The sequence below is a fragment of the Dendronephthya gigantea genome, unplaced genomic scaffold (genome assembly GCF_004324835.1).
Source record: "Dendronephthya gigantea isolate DGI-Jeju-01 unplaced genomic scaffold, DenGig_1.0 000120F, whole genome shotgun sequence".
NCBI classification, from domain to species: Eukaryota; Metazoa; Cnidaria; class Anthozoa; order Malacalcyonacea; family Nephtheidae; genus Dendronephthya; species Dendronephthya gigantea.
In genome coordinates this window covers 273,602-296,784 of record NW_021163130.1, presented here as the reverse complement: position 1 = coordinate 296,784, position 23,183 = coordinate 273,602, and the positions used below count along the sequence as shown (strand labels likewise).

General features: G+C 36.8%; 1 protein-coding gene across 1 annotated transcript; it reads left to right on the top strand.

Annotated features, from left to right (window-relative positions):
- Positions 1 to 5,438: 5,438 nt before the first annotated feature.
- LOC114535536 (ADP-ribosylation factor-like protein 13B) lies at positions 5,439 to 14,540 on the top strand. Its single transcript, XM_028556836.1, has 11 exons — positions 5,439 to 5,636; positions 6,063 to 6,133; positions 6,714 to 6,847; positions 6,970 to 7,085; positions 8,001 to 8,106; positions 9,779 to 9,836; positions 11,685 to 11,764; positions 12,723 to 12,796; positions 13,799 to 13,880; positions 13,996 to 14,118; positions 14,202 to 14,540. Exons 1-11 carry the CDS (start codon positions 5,584 to 5,586, stop codon positions 14,538 to 14,540), a joined length of 1,236 nt encoding a protein of 411 aa, XP_028412637.1. The 5' UTR covers positions 5,439 to 5,583.
- Positions 14,541 to 23,183: the final 8,643 nt, after the last annotated feature.

Below are 23,183 nucleotides of genomic sequence, written 5' to 3'. Positions count from 1 at the left end.
AGAAGGGAGAAACTTAAATTTGGTGAAGGCAATGATGTGATAGGTAAGCAAAGTAATTTCTCGCTAGAAAGTGCGATCGCTTATTACTTTTTACGAATGTTCACTCTAATATATTATATAAAAATCATTTACAAATTCACGCAGTAAAAACGGGCTTTTTGCAAAAACGAAAAGGGATCACGTACATCATCTCACCCACTCATTGCAAAAACCAACTCGCAAGCTCGCTGTGTGTAATTTCGTCCAATCACAATGCTTGACAGTTTATTTCAATTAGATGCAAACACTCGCAGCGAGCTTGCGCGTTGCTGGATTTTGCGATGAGAGGAAAAGACGTGCTTTTAGATTTTATAAATATTATCAAACTCAGGTAACACAGGTTTATAGTATTTGTTATTTTAGCCCTATGCAGATGATACGCATTCTGGCCTTGCGAAGTGTCCTGTGTACAAGTGGAGTATTTAAATTGCAAAACAGAAAATTAATATAAGTCCATTAATCTGGTTGCATGCTTGATATTACTCAGAGTGGGCTATTGTATAACGGTGGGCCCCCTGAATGGCACCCTAGCTATCCTCACGTTTCACTAATGGAGAACTTTTGGGCTACTAACTAAACGGGCAAAACAAAAATGATAAATTAAAGATATTAACAACAAGTTTAGAAAGAAACTTACGAGCAGTTTTCACCTGTCGTATAATAACAACAATTATTCCTCTTCTGCATGGAAGCGGCGCCTCATTTTCTTTAATCAATAAGCTTATATTCCATATGTAGTCAACGAATACAATTGTAAATAAAAACCCACAACGGGGTTTTAATTGGTAATATAAACTGAGGCTATACTACAATAATCAATATAAATTGACTATAATGCATTAGGCCAGTTTTCGGCAGACGTCGAACTTTTCATGCACCGAACCTAATGCAAATGAACTAAAGGCTTTGTTGAAGTTCATTTGCATTCGATTTAGCACATGAAACGTTCGATGTCTGAAACTGGCCTTAGTTCGGGAATTTCAAAAGATTGATAATTTGATCGAAGATCGTATGCATGTCAAACTGTTTTGTTTATGGCATGAAATTCTAATCATCGATCAAGCATCCATCAAAGTCTTTCCTTGTTTTTGGTCTTTTTTACCGCCAATTACAGTTGGTAATCAATCCCTGTTGCCAAAGGAACACTGCTAGACACGAGTTCTGAAAAGGTTTTAACTCTAGATTTGTTGCCTGATAGATACATGCAATTTAGGTGACGCCTAATTCCCCTGTCTAAAATGTCAGTTTATATAACTATTTCACTAAACGGCATCTAACCATCTTATTAAAAGCTACTAAAAATTTTTTTACAAACACCCCTTAATATTCAACACAAGAGCTCTGACTGTTTCAAAGTTTCGATTAAAATGATTTGCGGGAAAATTGAAAGCGTCTGCTACAACAAATTTGTAGCTGATGATTTAACAGTGCTAAATATATTTGGATTGAGCCTGCATGTGAGAGATATGGGATTTATAACGTAATGTCCAGTTGAACTATAATGCTTATGAATATCAGATAATAATGGACCTGATTAACGGCCGAAATGAATATTTTAGGAGTTTGCTATAGAAAGCCTAATCTGCGCTGTAATAACCAAATTTCAAAGTAAAATATCACATTTATCTCGTTTTAAGGTCCAAACATACCGGACGCGATTTGGCAACCCTGCGATTTTTAAAAGTTTTTCATTTTCCAAAAGCTAATAAAATTTAAACTATTATTATATACTTGTAGATTACTTAACGAGAATACATTTTGACTACTCTGGCGTCCATAGATTCCAACTTTTGCCTCGAGAAATAATTTATGTGCTTGTGAAAACTGAAAATTAGCGTTGCGTTGCCAAATCGCGTCCGATCTGTGTCGACAATTAGTCATAGCAATATTAATACGCGAACCAGGCGCACGCCATGTTCTGAATTTTATGTCAAATGAGATAAGAATTGTTATGAATAAATTGAATAGATTTTTACCTATACCCAGGGTGTATAAAAAAAACGTAATCCAACTTCAACAGGATATTGTAGGTGAAATTTTTACACATTATGAGAGATCAGGTTTCTATTGAATGACAATGTCTTTATATGTCTTTTGCCTATATATATCTAAACACAATAAAGCCTTGCGTAACATCTTCAATACGAAACGGACATAAAATTAGCAAATACGAGGCTGAAACAAATTGTTAGTAAGAATAGCATATTTTCACTTCGGGGGTCGGTTGCTCAAAAGCCGTTTAGCTGAACAAATCTTTTGTGTTGAAATATTCAAGTTTATTGAACATATTTTTGACATTTCATATGATTAATGAGCTTATGATAGGTATATGCATATACAGGGTGTCCCAAAAAAATGCCTCGCAATCTAGAATCTGATTGCCTTAATATTATGATAAACCCAATTGAAAGCAAGACGTTTTATTTGAATGCCTCAACCTAATAACTATGCTATAGGGGGGGGGGATTTTTTTGGGACACTATATTAGTTCTCATGTATTTGGAGGTCATTATCCTTTACTTAATAAACTACAAGTCAAACTACATTGTGGCAGCGGTGGGATTAATATGAACGCCGATCAGTTTTCAAAAAAATGAGAAGCTAAGAAATGTGCTTATGGTAGCCTTCAAGATGACCTAATTCGCAACAAATTAGTAGTAGGAATTCGAGACGACAAATTAGTGCGAAGTAGGCTACTTCGAGAGCCAGATCTGACTAAACAAAAATGCATTGTCATTGTACACGCTGCTGAAATCTCACAGAAACAATTGCAAGAAATCAAGCATGGGACGAACAGGGCGCCGGAAGCAGTTTAGGGCGCGGGAGCAGAGTTTTAGAAAAGGGCACGTTCATTTTACCTCAGATCGAGACGGGAGAGAGTTTTGATCGAGACGGGAAGCAATTTCATCATATTCTTTCGCTTTTTTAAACACTCTCCGTGGAGGTTTAGCAGAGTAGCATGAAGCTGAATACATGTTATTAGACTTGAAATTATGAAATTGGCCAAAGTAAAACAGCCAAGCAATTTTAGTTCACCATCTTGAAGAGGTACAAAAAACGCGCGGTTAATGGCCTGTTATAGACTGGATCCGATTATAAACGTCATCGAATTCGAAATCCTCCGTTTTCGTCCGTCCACACGTAAACAACTAACCGGCGTTTTTGAAAATCTCCACTCTGGAGAGCGTTTTTGAAACTGACCTCCGTCTTTTGTTGCCGAAAACGCCGGTTACGTTTGGACGCAAGGACAAAACGGATAAAAAACCCTCCGTTTTTAAAAACAACCGGGTACGTATGGATGGAGCCTAAGCTAAACTATCCTTATTTATACTGGATAGCACTATCAGTTCTAAACTGTTCTTCTTATAGGTCCAGTATTTTATTATTTATCCCTTTATTTATTTAACTTTGCCAATAGAAATGACAGGACGTCGAACAGGCGTCTGAACAAAACAAGGACAAGAATTGCAGGGACACCACAACAGTGAAAACCAATTACTGTGGGCCCTTTGAACAAAAATACACACAATTAACATATACAATATGACAGGAGTCAAAAAACAACAAGTTAATTTAGAATGTAAGAGACGGCTATAGTGTTGCACTTCAGACAAATAGTCTGCCATGTCCTCGGATCTTCTTCATTGAAGCATTCAATCAGGGATCTCAGGTAATAATTTAGTAAAGCGGATTTGAATTGCTTAATATTATTACCAGGAGATTTTATTGTGGTTGGTAAGGAATTCCAGGTTCTAGTTACACGAATAAAGAAGGAGCGTTAGAGGTAGTGGTTTTCCATTTGGCTGGCCGAAAGGAGATTTGGTTGCCGCAGGAAGTCTGCGAGATCTGGTCGTTTGGTTTGAGATATGACTTCAATACTTCATATGACTCCAAGTATTCATGCCAGTGAGATAGTGGTAAGAGGTCCAAACTGGCTGGTCGTCCCTGATAGTTCTCCCTGCACATGTACGGAAGATTTAAAATGTACTTCGTCGCCCTCTTTTGGACCCACTCCACACGTTGGATGAGGGCAACGGTTTGAGGCGACCAAAACTGGCTTGAGTAGCCAAAAACTGAGCGGACCAAGGACAGATACAGATTCCGGCGATCCTCACGTTGCTTATTTTTCCAGAATATCGCTCTACAAGTCCGAGAATTTTGTTAGCTCGGGCACATCGTTCTGAAACATGTTTCGACCAGGTTAGATCACTCGCGATCCAGAGTCCTAGATCCTTCTCTCCTAATCTCTTATTGATCCAGTGTTACTACAGGTGAAAACTTAAATTAAAGTTACTAAATTAACTTTATATATACTGGATAGCTCTATCAGTTCTAAAGTGTTCTTCCTAGAGGTCCAGTAAGGATCATCTCTTATTGATCCAGTGTTACTACAGGAGGAAACCTAAACTAAACTAACTTTATTTATACTGGATAGCTCTATCAGTTCTAAACTGTTCTTTCTAGAGGTCCAGTAAGGATCATCTCTTATTGATCCAGCGTTACTACAGGAGGAAACCTAAACTAAACTAACTTTATTTATACTGGATAGCTCTATCAGTTCTAAACTGTTCTTCCTAGAGGTCCAGTAAGGATCATCTCTTATTGATCCAGTGTTACTACAGGAGGAAACCTAAACTAAACTAACTTTATTTATACTGGATAGCTCTATCAGTTCTAAACTGTTCTTCCTAGAGGTCTAGTAAGGATCATCTCTTATTGGACCCAGTGTTGCTACAGGAGGAAACCTAAACTAAACTCACTTTATTTACACTGGATAGATCTATCAGTTCTAAACTGTTCTTCCTAGAGGTCCAGTAAGGGTAATCTCTTATTAATCCAGTGTCACTACAGGAGGAAAGTTAAACTAAACTAATCTTTATTTACACTGGATAGCTCTATCAGTTCTAAACTGTTCTTCCTAGAGGTTCAGTAAGGATCATCTCTTGTTGATCCAGTGTTACTACAGGAGGAAACCTAAACTAAACTAACTTTATTTATACTGGATAGCTTTATCAGTTCTAAACTGTTCTTCCTAAAAATCCAGTAAGGGTAATCTCTTATTGATCCAACGTCACTACAGGAGGAAACTTAAACTAAACTAACTTTATTTATACTGGTAGCACTATCAGTTCTAAACTGTTCTTCCTAGAGGTCCAGTAAGGAACATCTCTTATTAATCCAGTGTTACTACAGGTGAAAACTTAAACTAAAGTTACTGAACTAACTTTATTTATAGTTCAACAATAGAGAAATAGAGAAAATGATATACAAATGAGCCATCCAAGATTTCTATATAGCAGAGTGCACGTGACCTGCCGTGCCTTACTCCAGTTTTTCCCCAAGCTCAGTGGTTGCCATGGCAGCTAATCAAAATTCAAAAAGAACCCGGTGGCCGGTGGGGGAACATTCAACGCTGCAAGCACAATGTCGAGAACTGAAGCAAATCTCTTGTGTTTTCACCCTGGTTTATCGAGCAAGAGTGCGTTAAATCGACGATGATTTTACTAAAGAAAGGCTACTTTATACCGTGCTAGACACCGAAGTATGTTCAATTACATTTCCAAATGTTTTTCTAGCATATCCAAGCGGGATTCGAGGTTTGTATATTGTGTTATATTTTATAATACATTGTACATTGTATTTGAGCAACATTTGTCAAAGCTTCGCCCCTGATTTAAGCCAAAATCTCGGATATCTTTCCGGTCTTGTTCACTCATTTTGCTGTGCGTGAAAACAGCTTCATGGCACAGTAGATTGCTGAATAATTCAGATCGGTTACACTCGACTTAAAAGGACAGAAAATCATTTTATGAAAGAATCGAATTTCAATTGTGTATAGATTTGCGACAAATTTTGATACAAAACTGCTTCGTTTTGTTTTGTTTATTTGTTTAGAGAATTAAATTTTTTTCTTTCGGCGATCAAAGCCGATTGAATACGATTTACCTTCTTTAACAACGATCTATCTAGTTTTAGGTGGTATTTAATTGTGACAGTTATTTTTTAAAATTTTTGTTTTGTAGAGATGTCAAACTTCTTATGTTAGGAATTGATAACGCTGGTAAATCAACTATTATCAATGATTTGAAAGGAGGTATTAAATTATTATTTAGAGCCTTTTTACGAATTTAATATCTTCTTACTGATGAGAGTTTGAATCATAGTATGATGAAAAGTTTGACATGTTTTAAAATATAGGCAGATATTGATACCAGTATATTAGTATTTTACTCTGTCTAATGTCAAATTATTTTACTCATCAGTGGAAGAGTACTGTCAGTTAATGCAACTATCTGTCAGTGTCTCTTGTTAATCCATTAGCTAGCAAATTGCACCCAGGTATGGCCAATTTTAGTATTTTACTCTGTCTAATGCCAGATGATTTTACTCATCAGTGGAAGAGTACTGTCAGTTAATGCATTAACAAAACTATCTTTTAGTGTTTCTTCTTAACCCATTAGTTTGCAATGCACCCAGATGTGGCCTACTTTAAATAGTATTTTATTCCACTGTCTAATACCAGATGATTTTACTCATCAGTGGGAGAGTATACTAGCTGTCAGTTAATATAAGTTTACAAAACTATCTGTCAGTGTCCTTATTTAACCCATTAGCTTGCTACTCTGTCTAATGCAAGATAGTTGTTAACAAAATATATTCATTTTGGCCTTTAGAACCCAAAGAGTCAACAGTTCCAACAATTGGTTTTTCCAGTGCGGAGTTCAAGTTATTGAGTTTTAAAGTGACAGCTTATGATGTTGGTGGTGGACCTCGTATCCGAGGAATATGGAAAGATTATTATGCGGAGGTACATATACACATATACAAGCACAGAGGTTCTTAGTGCTTTAGTATTCTTTCCGGTCCAATTCTAGGTCATTTCAATTTGGTCAACAATTGCTGAATAAATGGCATTGTGTTCTTTTTCAGATATTTGGCGTTGTTTATGTTGTAGACGCAAGTGACCGTGAGAGAATAGCAGATTCCAGAACAGTTTTAAGTGAAGCATTATCAGACTCAAGACTCTCTGGGAAACCTTTTGTTGTGTGAGTATAGAAGTTATCCATTTTGAATGACTTAGTTCCTTACCTGAAGTTTGCAATCTTTGGCTATGATAGTCGGTTTGTCCACAGTTAATAGATAATACATGTTTGGAGATTAAATAAAAGCACAATACAACTCATTAACATGTTATATTGCCCTGGTTTATATACAAAAAATGGTTCCTTCTCGTCACATATATTTATTGTATTTTAGCCAAAATTACCAATGGCATTCGTCTTGCTGTAAAGCTTGTGAACCTTGACTTGAAAAAGATGTTTATTATAAGATTGCTATTGGTTTATCTGTGCAAAATACAATAGACATGTGATGAGAAAGGAACAATTTTTCGCCTAAATCTACCTCAACATAGTTAATGAGTTGTACTGTAGTTTTATGTGGTCTCCAAACCATGTATATTCTATTAACTGTGGTTTGTCCAGCACGGTCAGAAACCTGGGGTGGTTTTGTCAGGGGTGTGGACCATCCCCTGTGAGGCCAAGGGGTGTGCAGAGCTAGCCCCCACTTGGGTATGAGTACCTACTGTATTAATAGTTTGTTTTTGGTATGTTTGTTTGAAAATATTTTGATAATGAGATGGTGCTGCTTGGATTATCAGAGACATGCATTAAAAATTCCCAACTCTTAAGTTACCGACTGAAATAAATATAATTTGATGCTGATTAATTGCCTTTCATAATTCCCTAATAATTACTTCATACTCAAATTTACACTCAAAGTTCATCCCTCCAGGCTAGGATATAGAGGTATGCCCCTGGCAGGAGGCCTGCCCCATGGCCCTCAGTAAATCTATTCCTGATCCGATACTGAGTTAGTATAATATATATAAACATACCTTCCTGATCCGATACTGAGTTAGTATAATATATATAAACATACCTTTATGTTTTAATATACAGGTTTGCAAATAAACAAGACATTGATGGAGCAATGTCTGAACAAGATATTGATATGGAATTTGAGTTAGAGCAGTTGGCAAAGAAATGTGAAAGTCGTTATAAAGTTGTAAGTAAAGTAACTAAATTCTACTGTTCATGTCCTATTGATTACATGCAGAAACCTAAACTAAACTAACTTTATTTATACTGGATAGCTCTGTCAGTTCTAAACTGTTCTTCCTAGAGGTCCAGTGAGGAACATCTTTTATTGACCCATGCAGTGTTACTATACAGAAGGAAACCTAAACTAAACTAACCTTATTTATACTGGATAGCTTTATTTATACTGGATAGAACTGATCAGTTCTAAACTGTTCTTCCTTAAGGCCGGCGCACACTAGAGCTATGTGCTTAGCAAAAAGTCATTCGTGGCCATTGGCGTAAGCCAGTTGCTCTCGTGTGCGGGCGACTTTTCCGACGACTTTGGTCATTCGTGCCACTTACGGCAAATATCTAACATGTTTGATAATTTCTGCCTCGCGCGCCAAAATCTTTCCGTGTGCGGCAAACTGAAAGCTATCTGCTTATGAATTGTCTTAACACGGATGCGTAATATACCAAAGTAAACATCCAAGATAGCGGTGCAAACAAAGCAAAACGAATTTGGTGGCTGAGACCATATTGAAAGACAAAACTGGTTGATCTTTGGCCAGAATACAGGTGTTTATACGATGTGATTTCTACAGATTTTAGAGAAACGGGAATGCGCTATTGCAGAAATAGCTATAGTAAGCTTTCTCAAACAGGTAATATAATTAATAACCCTTGGACAACGGTGTTTAATAAAGCGGAATTCTAGGCTAGTCCGACGCAACAGCAACAAAAATAACAACACCTCTTCGTCTTCACTTTCAGCCATAATTTTGTTTTTGCAATCTGTTCGCCATCTTGGATGTTTACTTTCTTATATTACGCATGCGCTGCTAAGACAATCCATAAGCAGATAGCTTTTATTTTGCCGCACACGGAAAAATTTTGGCGCGCGAGCCAGAAATTATCAAACATGTTAGATATTTGCCGTAAGTGGCACGAATGACCAAAGTCGTCAAAAAAGTCGCCCGCACACGAGAGCAATTGCCTTACGCCAATGGCCACGAATGACTTTTTGCTAAACACATAGCTCTAGTGTGCGCCGGCCTTTAGTAGAGCTAGCTAGGTCCAGTAATGCTCATCTCTTATTGATCCAGTGCGTGTCACTTCAAGAGGAAACCTAAACTAAACTAACTTTATTTATACTGCATAGATTTATCAGTTCTAAACTGTTCTTCCTAGAGGTCCAGTAAGGATCATCTCTTATTGATCCAGTGTTACTACAGGAGGAAACCTAAACTAAACTAACTTTATTTATACTGGATAGCTCTATCAGTTCTAAACTGTTCTTCCTAGAGGTCCAGTAAGGATCATCTCTTATTGATCCAGTGTTACTACAGGAGGAAACCTAAACTAAACTAACTTTATTTATACTGGATAGCTCTATCAGTTCTAAACTGTTCTTCCTAGAGGTCTAGTAAGGATCATCTCTTATTGGACCCAGTGTTGCTACAGGAGGAAACCTAAACTAAACTCACTTTATTTATACTGGATAGATCTACCAGTTCTAAACTATTCTTCCTAGAGGTCCAGTAAGGGTAATCTCTTATTGATATTAATTTATGCTGAAATATAACTCTATGAAACTGTCTCCTGCCTTAATATCTAAATCTTAATTGTAAAATGAATTAACTGAAATATTTTTTCAGTTCCAGTGCACAGCTTTACTCAATGAGGGTCGAAAAATTGACAGTCAGCTAAAGAAAGGTTTGTTTTTAGAATTTGTAGAACAAAACACTGCAGACCATGATATATAAATGTGAAATATATATGAATATAAAAACTTGAAATTTGGATATCGTGACGAAATTGTCAGGCTGGTTACGTCATTGTAAATGGTTAAACGGTAGACCTTAAGGTCGCCGCACACTAGGGCTATGTGCTTAGCAAAAAGTCATTCGTGGCCATTGTCGTGCAAGCCAGTTTCTCTCGTGTGCGGGCGACTTTGGTCATTCGGAACCTTTACGACAAATATCTAGCATGTTTGATAATTTCTGCCTTGCGTGCCGAAATCCTTCTGTGTGCGGCTATTTTAAAATGAAAGCTATCTGCTTACGGATTGTCTTAACAGCGCATGCGTAGTATAAAAAAGTAAACATTCAAGATGGCGGTGCAAAATGAATTGGTGGCTGAGACCATATACTACGCATGCGCTGTTAAGACAATCCGTAAGCAGATAGCTTTCATTTAGCCGCGCACGGAAAGATTTTGGCACACGAGGCAGAAATTATCAAATATGCTAGATATTTGAGGGTAAATCAGTTATGATTTTTGGCACTTCACTCGATTCAGGTAAATTTTAGAGGTTTAAATGGTCTTAATTTCCAGTGGAATTATACACACTTCAAATTCAAGCCAGGAACAGTTGATGGAAAAATGAGTCAACTATAGGTCCTCCTGCAGGAATCGAACCTACTGTACGCTTTTGCGATGCCTGTGCAATGCTCTTGCCACTGAGCTACAGAGGTAGCTGACAAGAGCAAGCGTGGTTAATGTGTATATGATGGTAATGCCGCAAATATAGGTGAAGGTAAATCAGTTATGATATTTGGCACTTCACTCGATGCAGGTAAACCCTAGAGGTTTAAAGGGTCGTAGGTTTGATTCCTGCCGAAGGACTTATAGTTGACTCATTTTTCCGTCAACTGTTCCTGGCTTGAATTTGAAGTGTGTATAATTCCACTCGAAATTAAGACCCTTTAAATGCTAGATTGTTTGCCGTAAGTGTCACGAATGGCCAAAGTCGCCGGAAAAGTCGCCTGCACACAAGAGAAACTGGCATATGGCTCTAGTGTGCGCCGGCCTTTGCACCACAATTGTCTGGTTAATTCCAAAACTGAAAATTGTTTCACTGACTACCGTAGGCGACTTAAGCCTCTTACAGACGAGCAAGTTTTGTATGAGACGAGCAAGTTTTCTATGACAAGTTTTTATATGACAAATTTTAATTGTTCTTCTGTACACCCAACCTTGTCATAGAAAACTTGCTCGTCTGCAAGAGGCTGAACGACAGCGCACAGTGGAAATCGTTAGGTGGGGGATGTTGAAAATCTTGAAACAAGTGTGATTTTCCGCTACGCTGGTCCAAAATTGCACACTCTGTGATTTACAACAATTTACGCTCTAAAGCCGCGTTTATACTTCAGGCCTAGGCTTGACCTGGACCAGGTTTAGGACAAGTCTAGGTAATATGTGCCAGGTTCACACTGTCTTCCTTCTTGGTGATATCGGATAGCCAAAGCAATTGACAAAATACTTGAAAAAAGATCCAAAACAGATACAGAGTACATTCCTTCAATACAGGCCTTCAACATATATCCTATTTATTTGAATGGTTATAGCCAAGCCCAAGCACCACCGCGCGCTCGCCTTCTTTCAACTGACCTCTATATAATAACTGAATGCAATGTTATATTTTTCACCATGATTTTACTATTAAAGCGCCTGGGTACGAGGCTGGCCAAGGCTTGTTTCTTTACATACGGTTGTTGGATTTTGATACACATGATACACATGCAACTGTTATGTTTGAAAGCTTTAATATCTAATTTTAAGGTTTACGGTGGTTGTTACAAACTATGAATGAGGATTTTGCATCTTTGAAGGAGCGAGTTGAGAAAGATGTTGAGATTCAGGTATGTTGGTCTGAAGTTGCCATCGCAATTGATTTTGTGTGTGTCAGCCTTTTTGTGAGTGAACGCTCACTCTCTGACTTTCCCTCAGAGTGAAGCCAAGATGGCGGAACATGAAGTCTTTCTTGTAGGTATGATCCAGGCCACTGGCGCGGAAATTTCAAAGGTAAAATTATAATTGCCGCCATTTTACCTACCAAATTTCCGCGTGGAGGCCTGGATCATACCTACAAGAAAGGCTTCAGTATCCGCCATCTTTGATTTGATCCATCCAGATTGGATTTTTAGTTCAGTTTCACCCTGTTCATTGCCAGTTGCCAATCAGTGTTTGCATTTGAGATCAGTGAGCGAGCTATCCTTTCAAAATCAGCGTGTGACCCTACAAACATACATTTGAGATCAGTCAGTTATCTATTCAGGTGTATTTGTGATCGATTTTGTGTCAGCGTTTTCTCGCAACAGTTTGTTCATCACTCATCCAGTTCTGATTTTGAGATCAGTCCACCCTATTCCGTGCCAGTGAGATCAGTGAGCTGTCCACATATCGTTTGGTTTGAGATCAGCGAGTTGTTATTCAGTGTATTTAGTATTTTTGGACAAGTGAATTGACAGAAGAACTGCATTTGTTCGCTTATCTCTTTGTGAAAAACGTCCACAAAACGGCTAGCCGCCATTTTAAAATTTCGGTTTTGTTATATATACCTGAAGGTGAATATAACAGCATAATACGTCAAATTTGACCAATCAGAATGTAAGATTTGTTATATTCATTTGGGCAAAAATACTACTTGACATTAGTGAGTGACAGGTCCAGTTGATCTTTGCTGTGTTTAGTAGAGATCAGTGTCTAACAATTCGGCGCAAAATAAAAATTTTGCTTTGATTAAGACTATGTTTTCTGTAAATTGTTATGGGCAGAAAGAATGTGTTTTTCATAGAACATTGCTTGTTTTTAATTTAGAAAGAGGCTGAGAAGAAGACGAGGGCTGAGCGCTTGGAAAGGGTTAGAAAAAATCGAAGAAAGGTTAGTGAAAAGTTTGTCATCTACGGATATATGCATTGTAAACAAACTGTTGTGTCTGAATTTCGCCATAAACCCTCTCATCTATTTCATACGACTGAAAAACTATCGCAAAACGATATTGCTTGTGTTTCGCTGTGGAAATTAGGAGTTTCCTTTGTGGCGTTTTGCGAAGGAGAAAGTTTATTCATTGAATAACAGAATGCGTTGTTTTAATGTTGTGTATGATTCCACTCGAAATTAAAACCTTTAAAATTTACCTACATCGAGTGAACTGCCAAAAAATCGTAATTGATTACCCTAGCTCACCTATACTCGGCATTACCGCCTTAAAATACACATTAACACTAAAGTGAAGTGAAGTGAAGTGAAGTGAAGTGAAGTGAAGTGAAGTGAAGTGAACATAGAAGTAATGTATAGACCTACTCTGTTCTTATCTTAGATTTGTAATTTATGTTGCATGTACTAGTTGTAAGATTTCGTATTGAACATAACGTGTTAAGCGCTATTGATCTGTCATCGTAAATAGGGCTATACAAGTGTTAAATGATTAAATTATATTATTATTATTGACCTATATACATATATATTTCAAGCTACATTCGTTTTTATTCTGACAGTGTCAAATTCAATATGAGTCGAATATATCACGCGTCATTTCCGATGCATCACTAAGTGTTTTTAATAGACAAATTTCAATTTAATACATATTTATATAATGCATGAAACTCGGGCTTCTTGATAAAAAAAACAACACCGCTCAATTATTAAACTGTGTTTATGAACTAGAAAAAGCTGGACGATTTGGAATAATAATTATATATATATATATATATATACACCTTTAGTTGTATCCAAATATCCATCCCCGCGCAATCAAATTTTGTACATATGTCCCTACATCATACCGATTTTACATCACCTTTCCACCTTTCTTCTATATCTATGTCCATAACTACCCTGCCTATGTATTCTGTTGACTTTCGGCTATTTCACGCTTTCATTTCATATTTCAGAGAACGCGCCGAACGAGAAAAGGAAGCCGCTAAAAATAAAGAGACTGTCGATTCTGATGACGAAGCCGTTGTTTTTGGAAATGTAAGTTCAATTTTTACAATGATTCAGAAAATTGAAGCTTTTTTCTTGAAATACGATTTCAAACACTCGTCGATTACCAAAAAAGTAACACTTTTGAAAACAACTTGTTGTTTAGGTGTTACCAAGGGTAAAGGATCTCTCGAAAACGAAGGGAAACAGAACAAAAAAAATAGAATTTGAGGAAGAGAATGTGGAAAATGTTGACGAAAACGTGGAACAACCTGAGTCACAAAACGTGGTGAGTTGTGCTTTAACTAAACTATCTTTAGTTATATTGGATAGCTCTATCAGTTCTAAACTAATAATATGTCTGGTAATTAGGTTAATGAATGGAATACCGAAGATATAACCGAAGAACCTCTGTCAGAAAATATTCATCAACTAAACGAGAGTGAAAACCAAGCAGTAACTAAGAAGAAACGAAAAAAGAAGAAGAAAGCGAAACGTAATCAAACTGTTCCGAGTGACGATGGAGAGAATAGCGACGCTGGAATCGTTTTGAAACCGATTGCTTGGAGAGGTTCATCGACCCCATTAAACGGTTTCCCTGGCAATGGCAGGAAATTGGAGCCAATCAGGGCTCCGCTACACAACAGTGAGTTTGAAAATTCTTTGATTGTGTGCTTTAACACTGGATCAAAAAGTGATGATCCTTTGTGATCATCCTAGTTACGTTTAGGTTTCCTCCTGTAGTAACACTGGATCAATAAGAAATGATCCTTACTGGACCTCTAGGAAGAACAGTTTAGAACTGATAGAGCTATCCAGTATAAATAAAGTGAGTTTAGTTTAGGTTTCCTTCTGTAGTAACACTGGATCAATAAGAGATAATCCTTACTGGACCTCAAGGAAGAACAGTTTAGAACTGATTGAGCTCTTCATTATCAATAAAGTTACTTTAGTTTATGTTTCCTCCTGTAGTAACACCAAATCAATGGGGGATAATCTTCCATGTTTGTCTGAAGATTGAGTTAATTTTGTTATAGATCTTTGTTCGCCATCGCCTACAACAAGTCCAGTTTTTGATAAAGATAATCAATTGGAACAGGTGATTGATATATATTAAACCGTTTTGTGAATGTGAAGTGGTGTATGGTGAAGGCGTTGCCAGAACAGGAATTTTAGGATATAGTGTTTTGCTCCACCATTCATAATATACCTTCTCTATTGCTTATAGTTCTGTAATGGTCATAGTCGTTCGTTTCGACCACGACCGAATGAAGAAGATTGTGACGTCATGTTATGACGTCATCGTTGTCAATATCACGATGACGTCATCATCATAAATTATTAAAATAATCCTTTCTCAACACTTGATGTCTTCACGACTTGGGGCGGCTTCGGTTACGTCATGGTGACGCCACTATGAGGAAGTTTCCATAGCAAGGCGAGCTTTTATGTCGAATTTAGTGACATCTTAGAGCAGTGGAAAATCACAGCAATTTCAAATGGGAATTTTATAGTTAGAATCAATGATATTTATTAGGGCAATTCTTTATCTAATTATTTGTAGATATAAAATGTATATAATATATATTTGCATGTAATTGGGTTATATACAATATGTGAATATATTGTATTTAAATTGCATCATGTAGGCAGCCTTAACTCTGTTTTATGAAATACGCAATGAATAAATAATGTTTTCATGTGATTTATATTCACATGACAGTCAAATGGTATTTTATTTATTCAATTTAAAAGCATGCACTTTTAGTAAATAAAATGACATTGCTGAACCAAGCGACAATTTTAGAAAAGAAATATTCTGTTAAATGCTGTGAACATTGGGAACTTCAGGCTTTATTATAACTTTGAAATAGAGTCAAAGTATCATCTTGAATATTGTGTCTTGTTTCTAACAACACATATCTTCGCATTTGCAATTTTTGCTGCGATTTTATATGCGATTTTCTTCTTTTCATGGATGTAAACGAGTAATTAGCTACGAATGCTCTGATGCATGTATAAAAGCTCTTATTTAAACTCGGTAACTAAATTACTCATTCACATCTATCAAAAGAAGAAAATCGCACATAAAATAAATCGCTGCAAAAATTGCAAGTGTAAACGGGCCTTAATGTTTGACGAAGGAAAGCCTTTTGGCGAATGGTAAATATCATTATATCATGGTAAATTTTATGCAAATTTATTATTATTTGCAAATGTTCACCCACATGTTATTCCATTGCCATTGAGCGGACATATATTTATGATACAACAGAAATCGTTTAATATTTTGACCTAGTATCATGTTTCTTGTTTTAACAAAACCTTCAGTCAAAGGCTGATTTCTTCTTATTTAGCGACATTTACCTGGGATTATGGCAGAAATATTCAGAAATACCTTGGTATTAAAGTATGTTTGCATCACAACAGTTCTAAAATGTTGCAACACGCAAGATTCCAGCGCTTGCTGCCCAAGAAATCGTTTTATTTTGTGGTGAGTTCTTAGGAACACTTTATTATTTAGTTTGTAGTTTAATATTAACTGGTCGTCTATCATGTTATTACTGCGTCGCGCACTGCGCGAACGCAGTCTTAAATTGCCGTCGGTGTTTTTTTTGTTTGTTTTTTTTGTGTGTTTTTTACGTTTTCGACCCGGTCTACCTGGCCGCGCACGCCAACTAAGATACTCGTATTTTGAACTCGTTTGATTTCGTATCGAAATATTTTCGTGCTAAACACACTTCAAATAGTAATCTAAGCCTAGTAACCCCCACAAAAGAAATATTTTACTGAAAAAATAAAAAAAATTGAAAAAGTTTGTTGTCGCCGGGATTCGAACTCGGGTCGTGCGAACCAAAAGCAGGAAACTGCATGCACGATACACGTCATATAAAATAACACGTACACGAGTCGCTGTGCATGGCCGATAGCGCAGGAAATCTAGACGTTTGTCGTTCGAGAAAATACGTACAGGTAATCATAATGCTGGATTCTTGACTTGTCTTGTTTAATATGCTCACTCTGCATACACCAGCACACACTGATCATGGTAAACCTACACTAAAACGGGTTTACAGACAACGATCACATGAATCAAGAAAGCCTTGTATGTCATGAAAGCCTTGTATGCTATGAAAGCCTTGTATGCCATTCTATGCCATTTTTCAATCAAACTGCACTTTCTTTTCAAGGGTAAAAACGGCCAGACCAATCCTATTGAATTTCAGTACAAACTGATTCCCAGAGTACATGATTCCAAACTCAGCCTTATTCACGTATCGTTAGCTACATATGCCTAGCACCAATAATGCAGTTTTACCCCTATATTCTGTACGAAGTGCTCTATTTACTAGAAAACCTAAGAAAGAAACATTTTTCTAAAGGAATAAATATTGACAGGAAATGGGGCACAGTTGCATGCAACGATTGGCGCGACGCAGTAACCGCCAGAATGGGCGTCTTGTTCTAAATATATTGTTGGCAATGAAGTTCGTATGAGTGTGTCTTAAATTTGCCAAAGTTTGATAAACATTTCGCCAATATTTCGTCGCCATTTTATCATTCAAATTTAAAAATAGAAATTCTAAGTGGAAATGATCATAGAAATGTTGATACTCAATAATATTTATTATTTTTTCTATTTATTTGCTGCCGAATCAATAGAAGTATTTAAGGAGCGCCTATTCATACGAGTGGTACGACCCAATTTTGTTCTCCCCAATTCGACTTTTGATGGATGTTTTATAGTTTGTTGACTTACGTATATGTGCAGCGTTTACCAAAAGCCAGGGCAGCGCTTTATCAATACCAGACTACATTCCCGGCCTCAGAAGTAAATCAGACCTTAAGATTATGTAAAGTCATGCTGCGCATATCTTCTGCTTATAACAGTTAACAAACAAGACATCTTGAGAATCAAAATATAATTCAAACAAGACACAGATTGAGACTGTAAATTTTCGACTTTATTACAAAGTCATCTTCAGACAGAATGAAATACAATACTTTACAACGCATATATATACAACACAGAGAGAGAGCGCACGTGTCAATCCAGCATGTAGGCGGAAGGCCGGTAAACCAAGCAGAGCGAAACATGATAAGGTTGTGAATAAAACTAAATATGTATGCTATATCTACAACAATATGTTAGATAGATTAATTTAAGGAAAGAAAGACCCGACAATTAAAATATAGAGAGATTAAGTGAACAGTTGTAGTTCTTTGCTGGCTTTATTATAAAGTCCAGTGTTAAGGAAAGGTTTGTTGTGTTTGATTAAAAGTGCTTCAAGAAAGGCGAGAATATGATAGTTATTCGATTTAGTTATGTGTAGAATTCTATAGTTATTGAAAACTAAGTTCTCAATAGGAGAAGGGTTATTCAAAGATAATGGTATATCGTTGAGCAGTGAGAACTGGTTTTGTAGTGTGGCTAAGAATTGAGCATGCTCACACTCAGAGAAATGTTGGCCTACTGCACTAGAAGAGAGCCTAGTAGAATGCTCTTTCAAACGTACAGAAAGGCACCTTTGCGTCATGCCAATATAGGTTTTCCCGCAGCCAGGGCAAGCGACTTCGTATACTAAATTGCTACAAGATAAAGAAGGAAGTTTGTCTTTGTTGGAAACAAAATAAGACCTTTAATACACATAATATAATAGACCTTTAATAAACCTTTTAGTGTCGTAAATAGTGACGAATTTCACCGGTTTGGAAAGAAATCTTTGTATTTTATTGAGACATGATTTAAGCAGAAATTCGCCCCGATTTCCGAGATAAGGTATACGGATCCAAATTTTGGGCAATAGATTATCATCCGCTTCATGAATAACCGTATTGACAACAGGAGTGGAATTTGGAAAATACTTAGTTTTGAGTTTATTTAGGGTATAGAGTATATAACATTATTAGGATAACCATTCCAAGACATGAAAGATTTGATGATTTTGATTTGACTATCATCAATATATAACAAATATATATATATATATATATGTTGGTTCGGAATTTGCTTTTTACTTTACTTTCTTAAATTGTCGGCTGGTCATGGTTTTTACAGTTAACAAGTTAAGCAACATTGTCATTGTAGGCGATTAGGCGTGTTGCGAATGTTAACAGGGGTGTACTTTTTGGTGTTGTTACACGCCCCAGTTTTGGCATATTGGTCGCTTAAACGCGGCGTCCGTCGGTACCAGTGAACTCTATACAACTGGAACGATAACTCCTGACAAACATTCCTATTCAGCTTGAAGGCAAAGTAGTTTTTCTGAGTTTGAGACGGAATACTTGACGCTAGACGTTGGGTTGTGTGTCAAATTAAAGCTATTGAAAAGTTATATTTGGTGTAGAAATTTCCAATTTCCAAAAACAATTACCAACCGGCAAAAAACCGGGAAATTGAATCTCGGCTAACTGGACACGTGTAAAAGCCACTTGGATAAAATTTCCCCCAACTTTTCCAGATTCCTGCCGGTTGGGTATCGGGTTTTGTAAAGTTGCCAACATCACCAGGTACAAACGCTTCTTTCATGTCAAACAGGTTTTTGGCCAGGAACAGCAGGTTCTTCAGGGCGAAGAGGGAAACTGACGTGAAGTTTTTGTTGAAAATCTGAACCAATCAGTTGCCGATTTTCAAGTAAATTCTACTCAAGCCTGGCGAACAAATACAGGGTCCAAACGCAAGTAAGATTTTTTCGAGTAAGTTTAAAAAACATGTTTGGCACAGAATGCATGCAGGCAAAAGTTGTTTAAAATGTGCAACCGTCATATTTTTAAACTTATTTTCTAAATAGCAAGGCAATATCGCTATACAGAGGTATTAGAGTTCAGTTTTAAATTATCCAATAAGATGTCCGTATTTGATGCAACGGTAATTTGTTAATGTGTAAAAGATGATTCGCAAACATCGCGCGAGACCACACGCGAGGCTAAAAAATGGCGGGAACATTGTTGTTTGTTTGAAATCAAGAAATGGTCAGTTTTGATGAGGAAATGATCCGTATTCCCAACAAAAAGTTGAAGACACAAAGACACAAAGAAAACACAAAAAGTTGAAACAATGTTTAAATACGATTTATTCACGCTTGGTTCCAGTATTTACCGACTCATACTTGCAATTATATTTTTACCAAGGTTATAACGTATATAGTTACTTTATATATGTGATACTAACTTCTTGTTAACCGAACGCGAGGTCTTTACCGAGAAATATCGGACCGAGGTCTTTTTGTACAGACCGAGCTCGAAGAGCGAGGTTTGTAGAAAAAGATCGAGGTTGGTTATTTCTCGGTAAAGACCGAGCAAGCAAGGTTAATAAAAAGTTTATTATATGGCATAAGGCATGTATTTGCACTTAAAACAAACAAGAGATGCATGAATTCGTATTAGTAGCCTGGTACGCATTTGATAAAAAAAAATTGAATTATTCAGTTTACCCATACTGCCTAGAGACGTCTTATTAATTTCAAAAGCGATTATATTTTCTCTTGAGCATTTATTTGTGCCTTTTTCATAGAGAATTCCTCTGTTTTTCATTTTTTTTAATGGATCGCCGGTAACGCGGTCCATTAGGGGAAAGTCCATTACGGAAAAGTAATGGACCGCTGAAAATTCTTCTCAGCTAATCACCGAGCTCCACTTCACCCGAAGTGACGTTTGCCATGATAAATATATCTTATTTACGGGTGCGAGGTCCGAATAGAAAAATATTTTCCCGAGGTTTCAAAAATGTTTCTGAGATTGAAGGGAAATGTTTCTATCCGGACCGGCCAAAACGGTAAATAACGTATTTATATTTTTACAAAAACTGGCGTTTGGTCGTATTACCATTGCATGTGTAGTCAGACTCAGCAATGGCGACAAAACATAAACAATCAAAACCTCATTTGTTTAATTTAGTAAAATTCACTTCAATTTATCGTGGTGATCATTCGGACCATATATTTTAAAATAAAATGGGCAAAATTTGCGAATAAATCATTAGAAAAACAAAACAAATACCCTTTAATTCGTTCGAGCATAAAATATAGGATTCTGGACCGTGGTCAGATATCGTAAAATTCCGCCCGCTACTACAGCCAATCAGATTGCAGGAAAGGCTACGATTCCGCCCACTGCTAATTTGTAAAAAATAGATGTTTGTACTGAATGTTATATTACTGACAATATCATCACTTCGGGTAATATTTTGCCGAATCCCCCTCGTACTCGGGTCTATAAATGATAAATAATCCCTGATCTCATACGGGTATAGTTGTTTTAGACTTTTAGTATAATTACTAAGTCTAAGATTATGCTTTGAAGCTGTTATGAGCAAAACATTTCTTACAGTCGTAATCAATTTTCTTCACAACTGTACAACAATTTATCTAAAACGATGTTTGCTGCAAAATACCGCAGAATTCAGCAACGTTGTTTTTAAAAACAGTCCTTCAAGATATTTGCATTTACTTTTAAAAAGCTTTTCATAATACTGATATATCGGCGTAGAGAGTTAAAATTTCTCGCTTGTAATGAAAAAATTAATGTTTTGCAATGCTGAAATGAAACAATGAGTTTTATTAGTTCGACATATTTTCTTATAATGCTCATTATATAGTTCCATATCAAAAAACAATCTACTTCTACTGAACGTTTTAAACGTATAATTTTAAACGATGTTGGGAATCTACTATAATAAGCCTAAATAATATATCCTACATGAATCCATAATGAAAAAGTATAAAGTGATACGTCTATATAATGTTCTACAAAATCTAGCTATAGGATATGTCCTTCTAGAATTAATGTTCAAAATTATCAAAAATGTTCGAAATGTTCCAAACAATTCACTAAAGTTCGAAAATATCGAAGTACATTAATCTATAATAACTTCTAAAAAATCTATTAAACGTGGTACGTTGACTTGATTTAAAAATAAGTTTTAATATATTCTAAGCAATCTCTGTGATATTCTCAAGTGAATTCTTATGCTATTTATTTCGAAGAACGCCGAAACAATGAAAACGCAAATACAGCATTTGTGAAAAGTTGCTTTGGAAATGACGGATACTAAAGTGGGTTTAAAAAACATTAGCAGTCGAACTTAAGGCCATGTTATAACGGTGCAATTTTTCTTGCAACTTGCAATGCAATCCTACCTTTAGGAGATGTAATTTAGTGCAAAATTGAGTCTTCAAAAATGTTAGTGTAAGAAACGTACATGGCGTGTAATAAGCATAAAAGTTTCGTAATTGCCAAAGGGCTCCCCCCTCTTGCCCCTTCTGGTAAATTATAAAGGCGTGGCTGCCCTGCGTAAGTTCCGGCGTCCATGTCTAAGATCAAAATAATTACCAAAATTGTCAATTTCAGCTTAAAATGAACTTTTCAAAATTGTAAAAAGTCCTGAAATACGTTGTGGAATTCTTGTTCTGGAGCCTAACCTGGAATATCAGGTTTTGTAAAGTTGCCAAACACCACCATATCACCAGGTACACACGCTTCCTTCATATCGAACAGGTTTTTGGCCGGGAACAACAGGTTCTTCAAGGCGAAGAGGGACACTGACGTGAAGTCTTTGTTGAAAATCTGAACCAACTGCGGAGGAACGTCTTGCTTCATTTGGCTAAAGTATTTATCTTGGAGTTCTCGATCACTGGTTTTGCATAGTCCAGCAGGTGGTGAAATGTGACCGTCGAGTTGGACCTTTGTTGAAGTCGTGTGAATCCTAACCATCTGATTCTGTCCAGAACCAGTAACATCAAGTGGCAAGCTTGTATTCAAGTTGACCGTCACTGGCAATGAGTAGTTTTTGCAGTGTAATGGAGTCCATTGGCCACCAAAACTTGAGGAACGGGTTCCATATTGAAAACAGCAGTTCTTGTTGATGTCATAAGCGATCTTGACATCCAAACCTGACTGATTGTCAGTCCAATCGCCTTGGTTAGACTTTGACAACGTGCAAGAACGGGTTCCATATTGAAAAGGATAGCTCCTAGTGATGTTGTAAGCCATCTTGACATCCCAACTTGATGTTTCGTCGCCAGGTTTGAACGTCATACCTTTGAGGTCTACAACAACTTTGTCACCTTCGACAGTCACGTATTCTTCTTTTTTGATGACATTGTGGACTGGTGTCACCAGGGTGTTGCTGGCCACCAGTGTTTGCTGGAATGAACAGGACACTGACCCAGCTGTCACTTTAGAAGACCACGTTTTGTCTTTGTTAGGATCGGAAGCCGGAGGATCGCTTTTCAGGATTAGGCCTTTTGTGTTTCCAAGACTTGCAGGCAAGACATCCTGGAAGAAAATCTTCGTGTTGACGATCAATGAACACTGATAATCTGACGGAATTGGCTCCTGCAAACTGCAGTGGGC

What these genes read in the sequence shown, in the direction of transcription:
- LOC114535536 (XM_028556836.1), top strand. Translation starts at nt 5,584, where the DNA reads ATGTTCAATTACATTTCCAAATGTTTTTCTAGCATATCCAAGCGGGAT. An exon ending in ATATCCAAGCGGGATTCGAG is followed by an intron (nt 5,637 to 6,062) that starts GTTTGTATATTG and finishes TTTGTTTTGTAG; the next exon opens with AGATGTCAAACTTCTTATGT. An exon ending in AGAAAGATGTTGAGATTCAG is followed by an intron (nt 11,765 to 12,722) that starts GTATGTTGGTCT and finishes TTTTTAATTTAG; the next exon opens with AAAGAGGCTGAGAAGAAGAC.